The sequence below is a fragment of the Aquarana catesbeiana genome, linkage group LG13 (assembly GCF_042186555.1).
Source record: "Aquarana catesbeiana isolate 2022-GZ linkage group LG13, ASM4218655v1, whole genome shotgun sequence".
Taxonomy (NCBI): Eukaryota; Metazoa; Chordata; class Amphibia; order Anura; family Ranidae; genus Aquarana; species Aquarana catesbeiana.
This window is the reverse complement of record NC_133336.1, coordinates 236376963-236389032: the sequence shown is the minus strand read 5'-3', so window position 1 is coordinate 236389032 and position 12070 is coordinate 236376963. Positions and strand designations below refer to the sequence as shown.

The window sequence follows — 12070 nt, the reverse complement described above, 5'->3', positions numbered from 1 at the left end:
GGGACGTCCCCCCCGCTCGCCATTGTTTCTCGGGCTTACTGTTTCCGCCGGTTTGCCTGAGAAATGATCTGACAGTGTGGCCGGCTGCTCCCATAGACGATCAAAGAGTAGATCCTCTTTGATCGCCTCAATGGCCTTGGAGGACGGGAGCGACGTCATGACGCCACTTCCGGTTCACAAGCTGGAAGTAAACAATTCTTTTTTTAATCCATACCATACTCTACCTTACCATACCATCCTATACCATACCATACTATACCATACCATCCTATATCATACTATACCATACTATACCATACCATCCTATACCATACTATACTATACCATACCATCCTATACCATCCTATACCATACCATCCTTTACCATACCATACTATACCATACCATCCTATATCATACTATACCATACTATACCATACCATCCTATACCATACTATACCATACCATACCTTACCATAGCATACTATCCTATACAATCCTATACCATACTATACTTTACCATACTATAGTACCATCCTATACCATACAATACCATACCATACCATGCCATACCTTACCATACTATCCTATACTATACCATACCATGCCATACCATCCTATACTATACTATACTATACCTTACCATACCATGCCATTATATACCATACTATAATTTACCATACCATCCTATACCTTACCATACCATTCTATACCATACTATGCTATACCATGCTATACCTTACCATACCATGCCATACCTTACCATACCATACCACCCTATACCATACTATACCTTACCATACCATACTATACTATACTACACCTTACCATACCATACCATCCTATACCATCCTATAATTTACCATACCATACTATACCATACCATCCTATACCTTACCATACCATCCTATACCATTCTGTAAATTACCATACAATCCTATACCTTACCATACCATTCAAAACCATACTATACCATACCATCCTATACCATACAATATCATCCTATACCATACCATCCTATACCATACCATCCTATACCATACCATTCTATACCATACCATTCTATACCATCCTATACCATACTATACCATACCATCCTATACAATACCATCCTATACCCTACCATACCATACTATCCTATCCTATACCATCCTATATCATACCATACCTTACCATAGTATACCATCCTATACTATACCATACTATACCTTACTATACCATACCATCCTATACCTTACCATACTATACCTTACCATACCATACCATACTATACTATACCATACCATACCATACCATACTATACCATACTATACCATACCTTACTATACAATATCAATCAATACTGTACTATACTATACTACCACACCATAGTTTACCTTACCATACCATAACATATCATACTGTACAATACCATACTTTACTATACCATACCATAACATACCATTACCTTACCATACTGTACTATACTATACCCTAAGGTACCATACTATACTACCATACTGTAGTGTACTATAATATACTGTACTATACCACACCACAGACACTCCCAGTATCCATTAGTTTGTACAATGCACAGTATATAGGGATGATCTATGAACACATACCTGCGATATCGCACATCTCGGCGTCGGTTGCGTTGGCCAAGGCTTCCTCCAGTTCCGGCTCCAGTGTGATCTGCTCCTCTTTGGGGATCTCACGTTTGGGGTTTTTGGAGATGAACGGCTTTCCTGTGGAAGAAGGAGGAATGAGAGCAAAATGTGTCCGATTTCCAGGATAATTAGAAGTCAAAGATGATGAAATATGTTTCTTTGTTCACCCAAATCTAGCAGGTTACGTCAGGTAGAAGAACAATGCATTTGCTACAAAGCTTCAATTTAGCAATAGGAACTATACTATAGAGATATTAATACTGTCACTTGTCACCCCAAAAAATCCTAGAAATCTGACCTCCGGCCTTCCCTTCAGTCTTGCCCAGTTGTACCGTCTCCTCACCTTTAGCAGGGGACTGCCCCCCACCCATGTAATGGAAATGAAGAGATACGGACATGTTTGTAGTCCATACCAGGAGCGCAGCCAAGGGTGACCACCGTGGCTCCCTCCATAGATACAGTGGAGGAGTGACGTAGCCACCCAGAGGCAGGAGTTTTTTTTTTATTTGTAGGATCACCAGGTGAAAATAAAGCAAAAGAAACTTGAATAAAGAAAACAAATGCAGTCACCACACCGAAAGCTAGTAAGCTGCAATGTATTGTATTTTTGGTTTTATATCATTTATATTTTTTTATTTATAAATTTCTGTATTGTAGAATATCACCAGACTATTTTTATTTTTTGATAATTTATGGCAGTAAAATAGTAAATCTGCTGCTCAGCAGTACAGGAGAACCAGCCGGTTCATTTAGAGAGGAGAATATAGCCTGCAGCTGCCGACGTCCGTCACTGTGAGGGGCGGCGGGGGAAGGAAAGTTAAAGAGACACACCGGCAGTATTTCTTTTATAACTTCCATTACTGAATATATAACTAGAGAAAAAAAAAAGGGGGGGGGATTGTGTTTTTAAATATATATGGGACAGGCATAATTTTCATTTAAAAGATTGTATTTAAAAAAATTCTAATTTTTTTTAATCATATTTTTTTTTTTTTTTAAATATGTGACATCCTAGAAAAAAATACTCCCAGATACGAAGGTAACTTTCTACATTAAAAAAAAAAAAAAAAGATGTGTGGCAAAAAGTGTCCCTGTGATAAGCAATCTACAATTCTTGCTGCTGAATTATCAAGGTACCAATTTTACATGAATGTATAATATAGAGACCCGCACTCTCTTTGGAAGCAGTAGTCTCTCTACAGAGGTCCAACACCCCCCCCCCCACCCCCGGCGGAGTCAGAGATAAGAAGTCAGAACTTCTTATGGCTTTCTTTCAACAATGGCTTTCTTCTTGCCAGATTTGTGGAGTGGACGACTAATGCTGCATACACACGATCGGACTTTCCGCCAACAAGCTCACATCCAACATTTCCCGTCGGAAAGTCCGATCGTGTGTACGCGGCATAACGGTTGTCCTGTGGACAGATTCTCCCACCTGAGCTGTGGATCTCTGCAGCTCCTCCAGAGTTACCATGGACCTCTTGGCTCTTCTCTGATGAATGCTCTCCTTGCCCGGCCGGTCAGTTTAGGTGGACGGCCATGTCTTGGTAGGTTGGCAGTTGTGCCATACTCTTTCCATTTTCCAATGATGGATTGAACAGAGCTCCGTGAGATGTTCAAAGCTTGGGATATTTTTTTTTATAACCTAACCCTGCTTTATACTTCTTCACAACTTTATCCCTGACCTGTCTGGTGTGTTCCTTGGCCTTCATGATGCTGTTTGTTCACTAAGGTTCTCTAACAAACCTCTGATGGCTTCACAGAACAGCTGTATTTATACTGACATGAAACTACACACAGGTGGACTCTATTTACTAATTAGGTGACTTCTGAAGGCAATTGGTTCCCCTAGATTTTAGTTTGGGGTATCAGAGGAAAGGGGGCTGAATACAAATGTACCCCCCCACACTTTTCACATATTTATTTGTAAAACATTATGACATTTATCATGTTCCATCCAATTCACGAATTATGTGCCACTTTGTGTTGGTCTATCACATAAAATCCCAATAAAATACGTACATTTACGTTTTTAGTTGTAACATGACCAGGGTCATCTTAATGCATGGGTACTGCCCAGGGGCCCCATGATAATCTTGCACTACATCATACTTGCCAACTGTCCCGGATTTGCTGGGACAGTCATGCTTTTACTAAGCTGTCCCAGGATGGCCGTGTCCTGGGCAGCGTCCCAGAACCAGTACTGTGCTCTACTAACCTACCCTGTACTGTGACCTACTGACCTACCCTGTACTGTGCCTTTCTGCCCCCCTCTGTACTGTGCCCTTTGTGTTGATTAGTCTTTGATTTATGGCATGTGTTCTCATTGTTTAAAATTGATTTTATTGATAGTACTAATGAATATATTTTTAATTCTATCAACTATTCATACTATAATTCTTCGGAGTAGGGGTGCAAATTGGGGCAGGCTGGTAGGGGCCCCAGTGTATTACTTTGCCCAGGGGCCCATCATGTTATTAAGACGACCATGAACTTGACAATATGTGGAAAATTTCAAGGGGTGTAAATACTTTTTCAAGGCACTGTAAGTCTTCCCTAGGGCTTCGCTCACATGCTTGCTGGTTCCTGCAGACCCACCCTATATTCCAAGATGGTACCTTTCTTTTCTCCTGTAAATGGCACAAGGTCTTCCCTGTCCTTGGCGTTGATGGCCTCCTGCTCCAGGTGCTGCATGAGTGCGTCTCGATCCAGCGGCCCGGTGGGGGTCTTCTTTGTTTGGTCTTTCTGGCGCATTCCCGCTGGGAGCAGAATGTTCTGAATGAGCAGGAAGAGAAAACGGTCAGACCTCCTTCACTGCAAGGGAAAATGGGGTTCTGGCCTCCAGCAAATCCTAACTTGAAAATATGGCAGTTGGGATGTGAGTAAAAATGGCAGTTGGGATGTGAATAAAAATGGCAGTTGGAATCTGAGCAAATGGGTGACACTTTTCGTCATAGTTTATTTAAAGGTTTACTCCACTCAAAAATGCTATTTCAGTGATGGGTAAGTTTTGGGGTGGTCAGCTGACCCACCAAATTCTCCTATCAGGCTCCAGTTTACAAATTTCCCACGGTAGTGTGTCTCCTCCCCTCCCCCTGTGATGATGTGGATGACTCCACGTTATTGAGATACCATTAGGGTAGTATGACACAGTCATTTGTTTTTGCACAGGCTGCGGCAGTTAGGAGGTACAGAAAGTCCTGGTGGGGTTACCTCACCGCTTGAGTCCCAAGTAGGTCTCATTTCAGAAGGTGATTTAGTTGGCAAAAACCACAGGGAAATAACACATTTGAATGGAGTTGGCCTTCAAATGAGGCCACCTTCACTGAGCACAGAACATTGACGGGACCTTTGACCAGAAAAGGAAAAACAAAAAGAAAAGTTATTGAATTAAACAGAACTGACGAGAGAAAATCCAGGCAACAGATATCTGCACCAACATGTTCCTATTTAAATTTAGGTGGCTGATAACTCGTCCTTCATCAGGACATGAATGTTGGCAGTGATTTCAAATAATACTGGACGGCAGTTGCACAATAGAAGGATATGACAGACTGGTGACCCAGATCGCCCTATCCTTCTATTATGCATGGGTAGTCCAGTTTTGTTTTAAATTGTTGCCAGTGTTCGGGTCCCGATGAAGGGGGGTTATGGCCCCTGAAACGTGATGGCTTTACCTACTGATGAAGGGCGGGTTATGAGCCCCCGAAATATGATGGCTTTACCTACTGATGAAGGGGAAGTTATGACCTCTGGAATGTGATTGGCTTTACCTACTGATAAAGAGGGAGTTATTAGCCCCCAAACGTGTTGATTTACCTACTGATGAAGGGGGGAGTTGTGAGCCCCCAAAATATGTTGGCTTTATCTAGTGATGAAGGGGGAGTTATAAGCTCCTGAAAAGTGTGGGCTTTATCTACTGATGAAGGGGGAGTTGTAATCTACCGAAAAGTGTTTGTTTTTTTATCTACTGGCGAAGGGGGGTTATGACCCCTGAAACGTGATGGCTTTACCTACTGATGAAGGGCGGGTTATGAGCACCTGAAATATGATGGCTTTACCTACTGATGAAGGGGAAGTTATGACCTCTGGAATGTGATGGCTTTACCTACTGATAAAGAGGGAGTTATTAGCCTCCAAACGTGTTGATTTACCTACTGTTGAAGGGGGAGCTGTGAGCCCCCAAAATATGTTGGCTTTATCTAGTGATGAAGGGGGAGTTATAAGCTACCGAAAAGTGTTTGTTTTTTATCTACTGGCGAAGGGGGAGTTATGACTCCTGAAACGTGATGGCTTTACCTACTGATGAAGGGCGGGTTATGAGCACCCAAAATATGATGGCTTTACCTACTGTGATGAAGGGGAAGTTATGACCTCTGGAATGTGGTGGCTTTACCTACTGATAAAGGGGGAGTTATTAGCCCCCAAACGTGTTGATTTGCCTACTGATGAGGATGGAGTTATGAGCCCTCAAAAATGTGTTGGCTTTATCTAGTGATGAATGGGGAGTTGTGAGCCCCCAAAATGTGTTGGCTTTATCTAGTGATGGAGGGGAGTTATAAGCTCCTGAATACCTTTACCTACTGATGAAGGGGGAGTTGTAAGCTACCGAAAAGTGTTGGTTTTTTATCTACTGGCGAAGGGGGAGTTATGACCCCTGAAAAGTGTTGGTTTTACCTATTGATGAATGGTGAGTTATGAGCCCCTGAAACATTTTGGCTTAATCCACTGATGAAGGGGGAATTGTGAGCCCCTGAAACATGTTGGCTTTACCTGCTGATGGGGAAGTTATGACCCCTGGAATGTGAGGGCTTTACCTACTGATAAAGGGAGAGTAATTAGCCCCCAAAATATGATGGCTTTACCTACTTTTGAAGGGCAGGTTATGAGCCTCCAAAATATGTTGGCTTTACCTGCTGATGATAGGGAAGTGACCCCTGGAATATGAGGGCTTTACCTACTGATAAAGGGGGAGTTATTAGCCCCCAAAATGTGTTGGCTTTATCTACCAGTGAAGGGAGAGTTATGGGCTCCCAAAAGTGTTGGCTTTACCTACTGGTGAAGGAGGAATTGTGAGCTACCGAAACGTGTTGGCTTTACTTACTGATGAAGGGGGAGTTATGAACACCTGAAACATGTTGGCTTTACCTACTGATGAAGTTAGAAATGCCTGAAACGTGTTGACTTTATTCTCCAGCTTCTAGACATAAAAAATAAACTTTTCCTGGACTGGACAAGTTTTGCTCTCTCATCCTTTAGTCATTCTCCAGACTACCCAAGGGATACTCCGGTTGACAGAAAGCTGCCTCTAAAAGGTGGATTCTAAGTTTGATTTTCGCCTATTTTGGGGTCTAGCTCCCCAACACTAATAGGAATATAAGGGGACTGACAAATCAAAATTAGACATTCAACAGGCAGGCCGTGTTCTACGAGTCAGTATAAGTGCAAAACCTTCAAGTTGGATTGCAGCACCCATCTAATTTCATTGGATTAAGTAAAGCGCTGCCTATTAAGGGAGACTCTATGTCCAAGTGGCACTTGGTGCCCTGACATTAAAGTGGTTTATAGACTCCAAACTACAGCGCCACCTACAGTCGGGCTTTGTTCACTTAAGTGTACACACCCATGTGAGGGCCATGTTTTGCCTGCATGGGAAGCAGATGTGTTCCATCCATTCCCTGTGCAGGCAGTGCCATGCATGTCAAATGGCAACATCAGCAGATAAATAAAATAGAAAAAGCCTAAAAAAAGTAAAATGAACGCTGCCACCACATTCAAGGTTTGGTAAACTGCAATAAATGACATTTTTGTCCTTGAGTAGCTGGCTGAGTCAGCCGGTGGCACCTTTATGTCTCACCGGGAGCCAAAAGAAGTGGCACCTGAGGTCTGAGCTCAGCCATTTGAGACACCAACCTGCGAATCTTCTGATCTGCAGCCACCCGGAACTGAAATATCAGATTTGGGTGGAGAAAAAGTTCTGTAAAAAAAAAAGTTGCCGGCCTTTCTATCATTGCTGCGCAAGAAATCTATTCAATATATGGAAGCTCCGTACCTCGGGGTCCATCTCCTGCAGCTCTAGGTCCAGCTGGGCCAGCTCCGCCTCGGACATCCCTCGCATGATCTCATCCTCGTCTATGTCCCGGTACTTCTCCAACTCCTTCTGGTAAGACATGGTGATGGTGGGGGAGGTAGGAGCACGTCTCAGCCCCTTCTGGAGAAGAGAAATACAATTCGTAAACTGGAGACGACAAAGAGGAACATCACATCCTGAGACCAGTCTAACGATTCATCATGAAAGATGACAAAGTCAATCATCATTTTATTTTGGAGTCTTTCCTCCACTCTCAGGGGAGAATCAGATGTGGCCAGCCAGAGAGGACAATTACAGAACATTGCACTGCGCCTGTGTCTCTCCCTTCAGCAGCTGAAAGCCGGCAGGGAGGGAGAGAGGGAGAAACCGGCTTTCAGCTGCTGAAGGGAGAGACACAGGCCGGGTGCAATGTCCTGTAATTGTCCTCCTGTCCCGTGGCACCGATCTTCTTGCTGTCCAGGCCCCCCTATGTGCCCAGGCCCGCTACAGGAGGCCCTGTGGTACCCCCCCCCCATCAGCGGCCCTGACACTCCCAGAACAATGACACACTGACACTTGGGGTGATTTTGGAGGTATATTCAGCATTACATTTATTATAAGGAGGCGTTCTAGGCTCTGCAGACATACAGTGCCTTGAAAAAGTATTCATACCCCTTGACATTTTCCACATTTTCTCATGTTACAAACCAAAAAAGTAAATGTATTTTATTGGGATTTTATGTGATAGACCAACACAACATAATTGTGAAGCGGAAGGAAAATTATAAATAGTTTTCATCATTTTTTACAAATAAATATGTGAAAAGTGTGGGGTACATTTGTATGGCGCCCCCCTGAGTCAATACTTAGTAGAACCTCCTTTCACTGCAATTACAGCTACAAGTCTTTTTGGGGATGTCTCTACCAGCTTTGCACATCTAGAGAGGGACATTTTTGCCCATTCTTCTTTGTAGAATATCTCAAGCTCTGTCAGATTGGATGGAGAACGTCTGTGAACAGCAATATTCAAGTCTTGCCACAGATTCTCAATGTGATTTAGGTCTGGACTGTGACTGGGCCATTCTAACACATGAATATGCTTTGATCTAAACCATTCCATTGGAGCTCTGGCTGTATGTTTAGGATCGTTGTCCTGCTGGAAGGTGAACCTCCGCCCCAGTCTCAAGTCTTTTGCAGACTCTAACAGGTTCTTCTAAGATTGCCTTGTATTTGGCTCCATCCATCTTCCCATCAACTCTGACCAGCTTCCCTGTCCCTGCTGAAGAAAAGCATCACCACAACATGATGCTGCCACCACCATGTTTCACGGTGGGGATGGTGTGTTCAGGGTGATGTGCAGTGTTAGTTTTCTGCCACACATAGCGTTTTGCTTTTAGGCTAAAACGTTAAATTTTGGTCTCATCTGACCAGAGCACCTTCTTCCACATGTCTGCTGTGTCCTCCACATGGCTTCTCACAAGCTGAAGACAGGACTTCTTATGACTTTCTTTCACCAATGTCTTTCTTCTTGTCACTCCTCCATAAAGGTCAGATTTGTGGAGAACACGACTAATAGTTGTCCTGTGGACAGATTCTCCCACCTGAGCTGTGGATCTCTGCAGCTCCTCCAGAGTTACCATGGACCTCTTGGCTGCTTCTCTGATGAATGTTCTCCTTGCCCGGCCGGTCAGTTTAGGTGGACGGCCATGGCTTGGTAGGTTTGCAGTTCCATACTCTTTCCATTTTCGGATGATGGATTGAACAGAGCTCTGTGAGATGTGCAAAGCTTGGGATATTTTTTTTATAACCTAACCCTGCTTTATACTTCTCCACAACTTTATCCCTGACCTGTCTGGTTTGTTCCTTGGCCTTCATGATGCTGTTTGTTCACTAAGGTTCTCTAACAAACTTCCGAGGGCTTCACAGAACAGCTGTATTTATACTGAGATTAAATGACACACAGGTGGACTCTATTTACTAATTAGGTGACTTCTGAAGGCAATTGGTTCTACTAGATTTTAGTTAGGGGTATCAAAGTAAAGGGGCCTGAATACAAATGTACCCCCCACACTTTTCACATATTTATTTGTAAAAAAAAAAGTGTTGAAAACCATTTATCATTTTCCTTCCCCTTCACAATTTTGTGCCACTTTGTGTTGGTCTATCACATAAAATCCCAATAAAATACATTTACGTTTTTGGTTGTAACATGACAAAATGTGGAACATTTCAAGGGGTATGAATACTTTTTCAAGGCACTGTAACTGATATATAAATGTGAGGGGGTGATAGGGATGGAAGGCTGTTGGTTGGGATCCCTCCGGCTCTTATCACCTTGTGACACATTTATAACTAACAGCCGGCAGCCCCGGGTCCTCCTCCTCCCCCACCCCTTTACTGCCACACCGCACACACTTCTGATCCCCATCACTGCCCTTATATCTTATAGATCTCTCTTTAGTACATAGCAATGTTTATACAGCACATCAACGCGACTACTCCGTGTTTTTTTTACCAGGGATATGTAGCAGAATACATATTGGCCTAAACTGATGAAGAAATTCGACTTTTTTTTTTCAATATTTTATTGGATATGTTTTATAGCAGAAATTTTTTTTTTTCTAAAATTGTAGGTATTTATTTATTTATTTTTTTGTATATAGCGCAAAAAAATAAAAACCCGCAGAGGTGATCAAATACCACCAAAAGAAATCTCTCTTTGTGGAAAAAAAAAGGACATTAATTTTATTTTTGTACAGCGTTGCACGACCGCACAATTGTCAGTTAAAGTAATGCAGTGCCGTATTGCAAAAAATGGCCTGGGCAGGAAGGGGGGTTAATCTTTCAGGAGTCAAGTGATTAAATATTTTTAAAAAAAATTTTAAAAAATGAAAAATTATTAATTTTTTTTTTTTAAATGTTGAATTTTTTTTTAAATTTTGAAAAAGAATTAAAATTGTGAAAAAAATTAAAATTGTGAAAAAAAATTAAATTTTGAAAAAATAATTACAATAAAAAAAAAAACAAACGCTTTTTCTTCACTTGTTATAACATTTTGCAAATAAATAATTATTTTTCATTAATGAAGCCCAAAATGTATTCTGCTACATTTCTTGTAAAAATAACCCAAATCAGTGTATATTATTTACTCTGTAGGAAAGTTATAGAGCCCACAAACTATGAGATATATCTGAAGGCTAGGTGAAAGTGCCGCCCACTACACCACTGTGCCGCCCCAGTTGTTCACATGCAATAATAAAACAATGTTTTAGCCGACTTTCATGGCACCAACATAGTGCAGGAACTAGAAGAGGTGCATCGAGCTACTACCTCCTGTGCAATGCCTGGTGAGCCTCAAGAATACAGCACTCATCCTGAAAGAAAGCCAACGGGTTTCGGCCGTCAGGCCTTAATCATGGCAGCCATGATTAAGGCCTGATGGGCCGAAACACGTTGGCTTTCTTTTTGACTGTTGTTTACATGCAATAATAAAACAATGTTTTAGCCGACTTTCATGGCACCAACATAGTGCAGGAACTAGAACAGGTGCATGGAGCTACTACCTCCTGTGCAATGCCTGGTGAGCCTCAAGAACACAGCACTCATCCTGAAAGAAAGCCAACGGGTTTCGGCCGCCAGGCCTTAATCATGGCAGCCATGATTAAGGCCTGATGGGCGAAACACGTTGGCTTTCTTTTTGACTGTTGTTTACATGCAATAATAAAACAATGTTTTAGCCGACTTCCATGGCACCAGCATAATGCAGGAACTAGAACAGGTAGCCATGATTAAGGCCTGACGGCCAAAACACGTTGCCTTTCTTTTTGATTGTTGTTCAAATGCAATAATAAAACAATGTTTTAGCCGACTTTCATGGCACCAACATAGTGCAGGAACTAGAACAGGTGCATCGAGCTACTACCTCCTGTGCAATGTCTGGTGAGCCTCAAGAACACAGCACTCATCCTGAAAGAAAGCCAACGGGTTTCGGACGTCAGGCCTTAATCATGGCAGCCATGATTAAGGCCTGACGGGCCGAAACACGTTGGCTTTCTTTTTGACTGTTGTTTACATGCAATAATAAAACAATGTTTTAGCCGACTTCCACGGCACCAACATAGTGCAGGAACTAGAACAGGTGCATTGAGCTACTACCTCCTGTGCAATGCCTGGTGAGCCTCAAGAACACAGCACTCATCCTGAAAGAAAGCCAACGGGTTTCGGCCATCAGGCCTTAATTATGGCAGCCATGATTAAGGCCTGACGGGCCGAAACACGTTGGCTTTCTTTTTGACTGTTGTTTACATGCAATAATAAAACAATGTTTTAGCCGACTTCCATGGCACCAGCATAATGCAGGAACTAGAACAGG

At 42.4% G+C, this 12070-nt stretch overlaps 1 protein-coding gene across 3 annotated transcripts in view; it reads right to left on the bottom strand.

Annotated features, from left to right (window-relative positions):
- Positions 1–12070, bottom strand: part of TMOD4 (tropomodulin 4) — a 50300-nt gene that overhangs the window by 24145 nt on the left and 14085 nt on the right. For all 3 annotated transcript variants that reach the window (XR_012237079.1, XM_073609560.1, XM_073609559.1), the window contains 3 exons: positions 7681–7839; positions 4247–4403; positions 1584–1706 (listed from right to left, as the gene is read on the bottom strand). Coding sequence is in view for 2 of the 3 variants with exons in the window: in XM_073609559.1 (XP_073465660.1) it covers positions 1584–1706; positions 4247–4403; positions 7681–7839 (439 nt within the window). In the remaining variant the exon portion in view is untranslated. The remainder of the gene's footprint in view (positions 1–1583; positions 1707–4246; positions 4404–7680; positions 7840–12070) is intronic.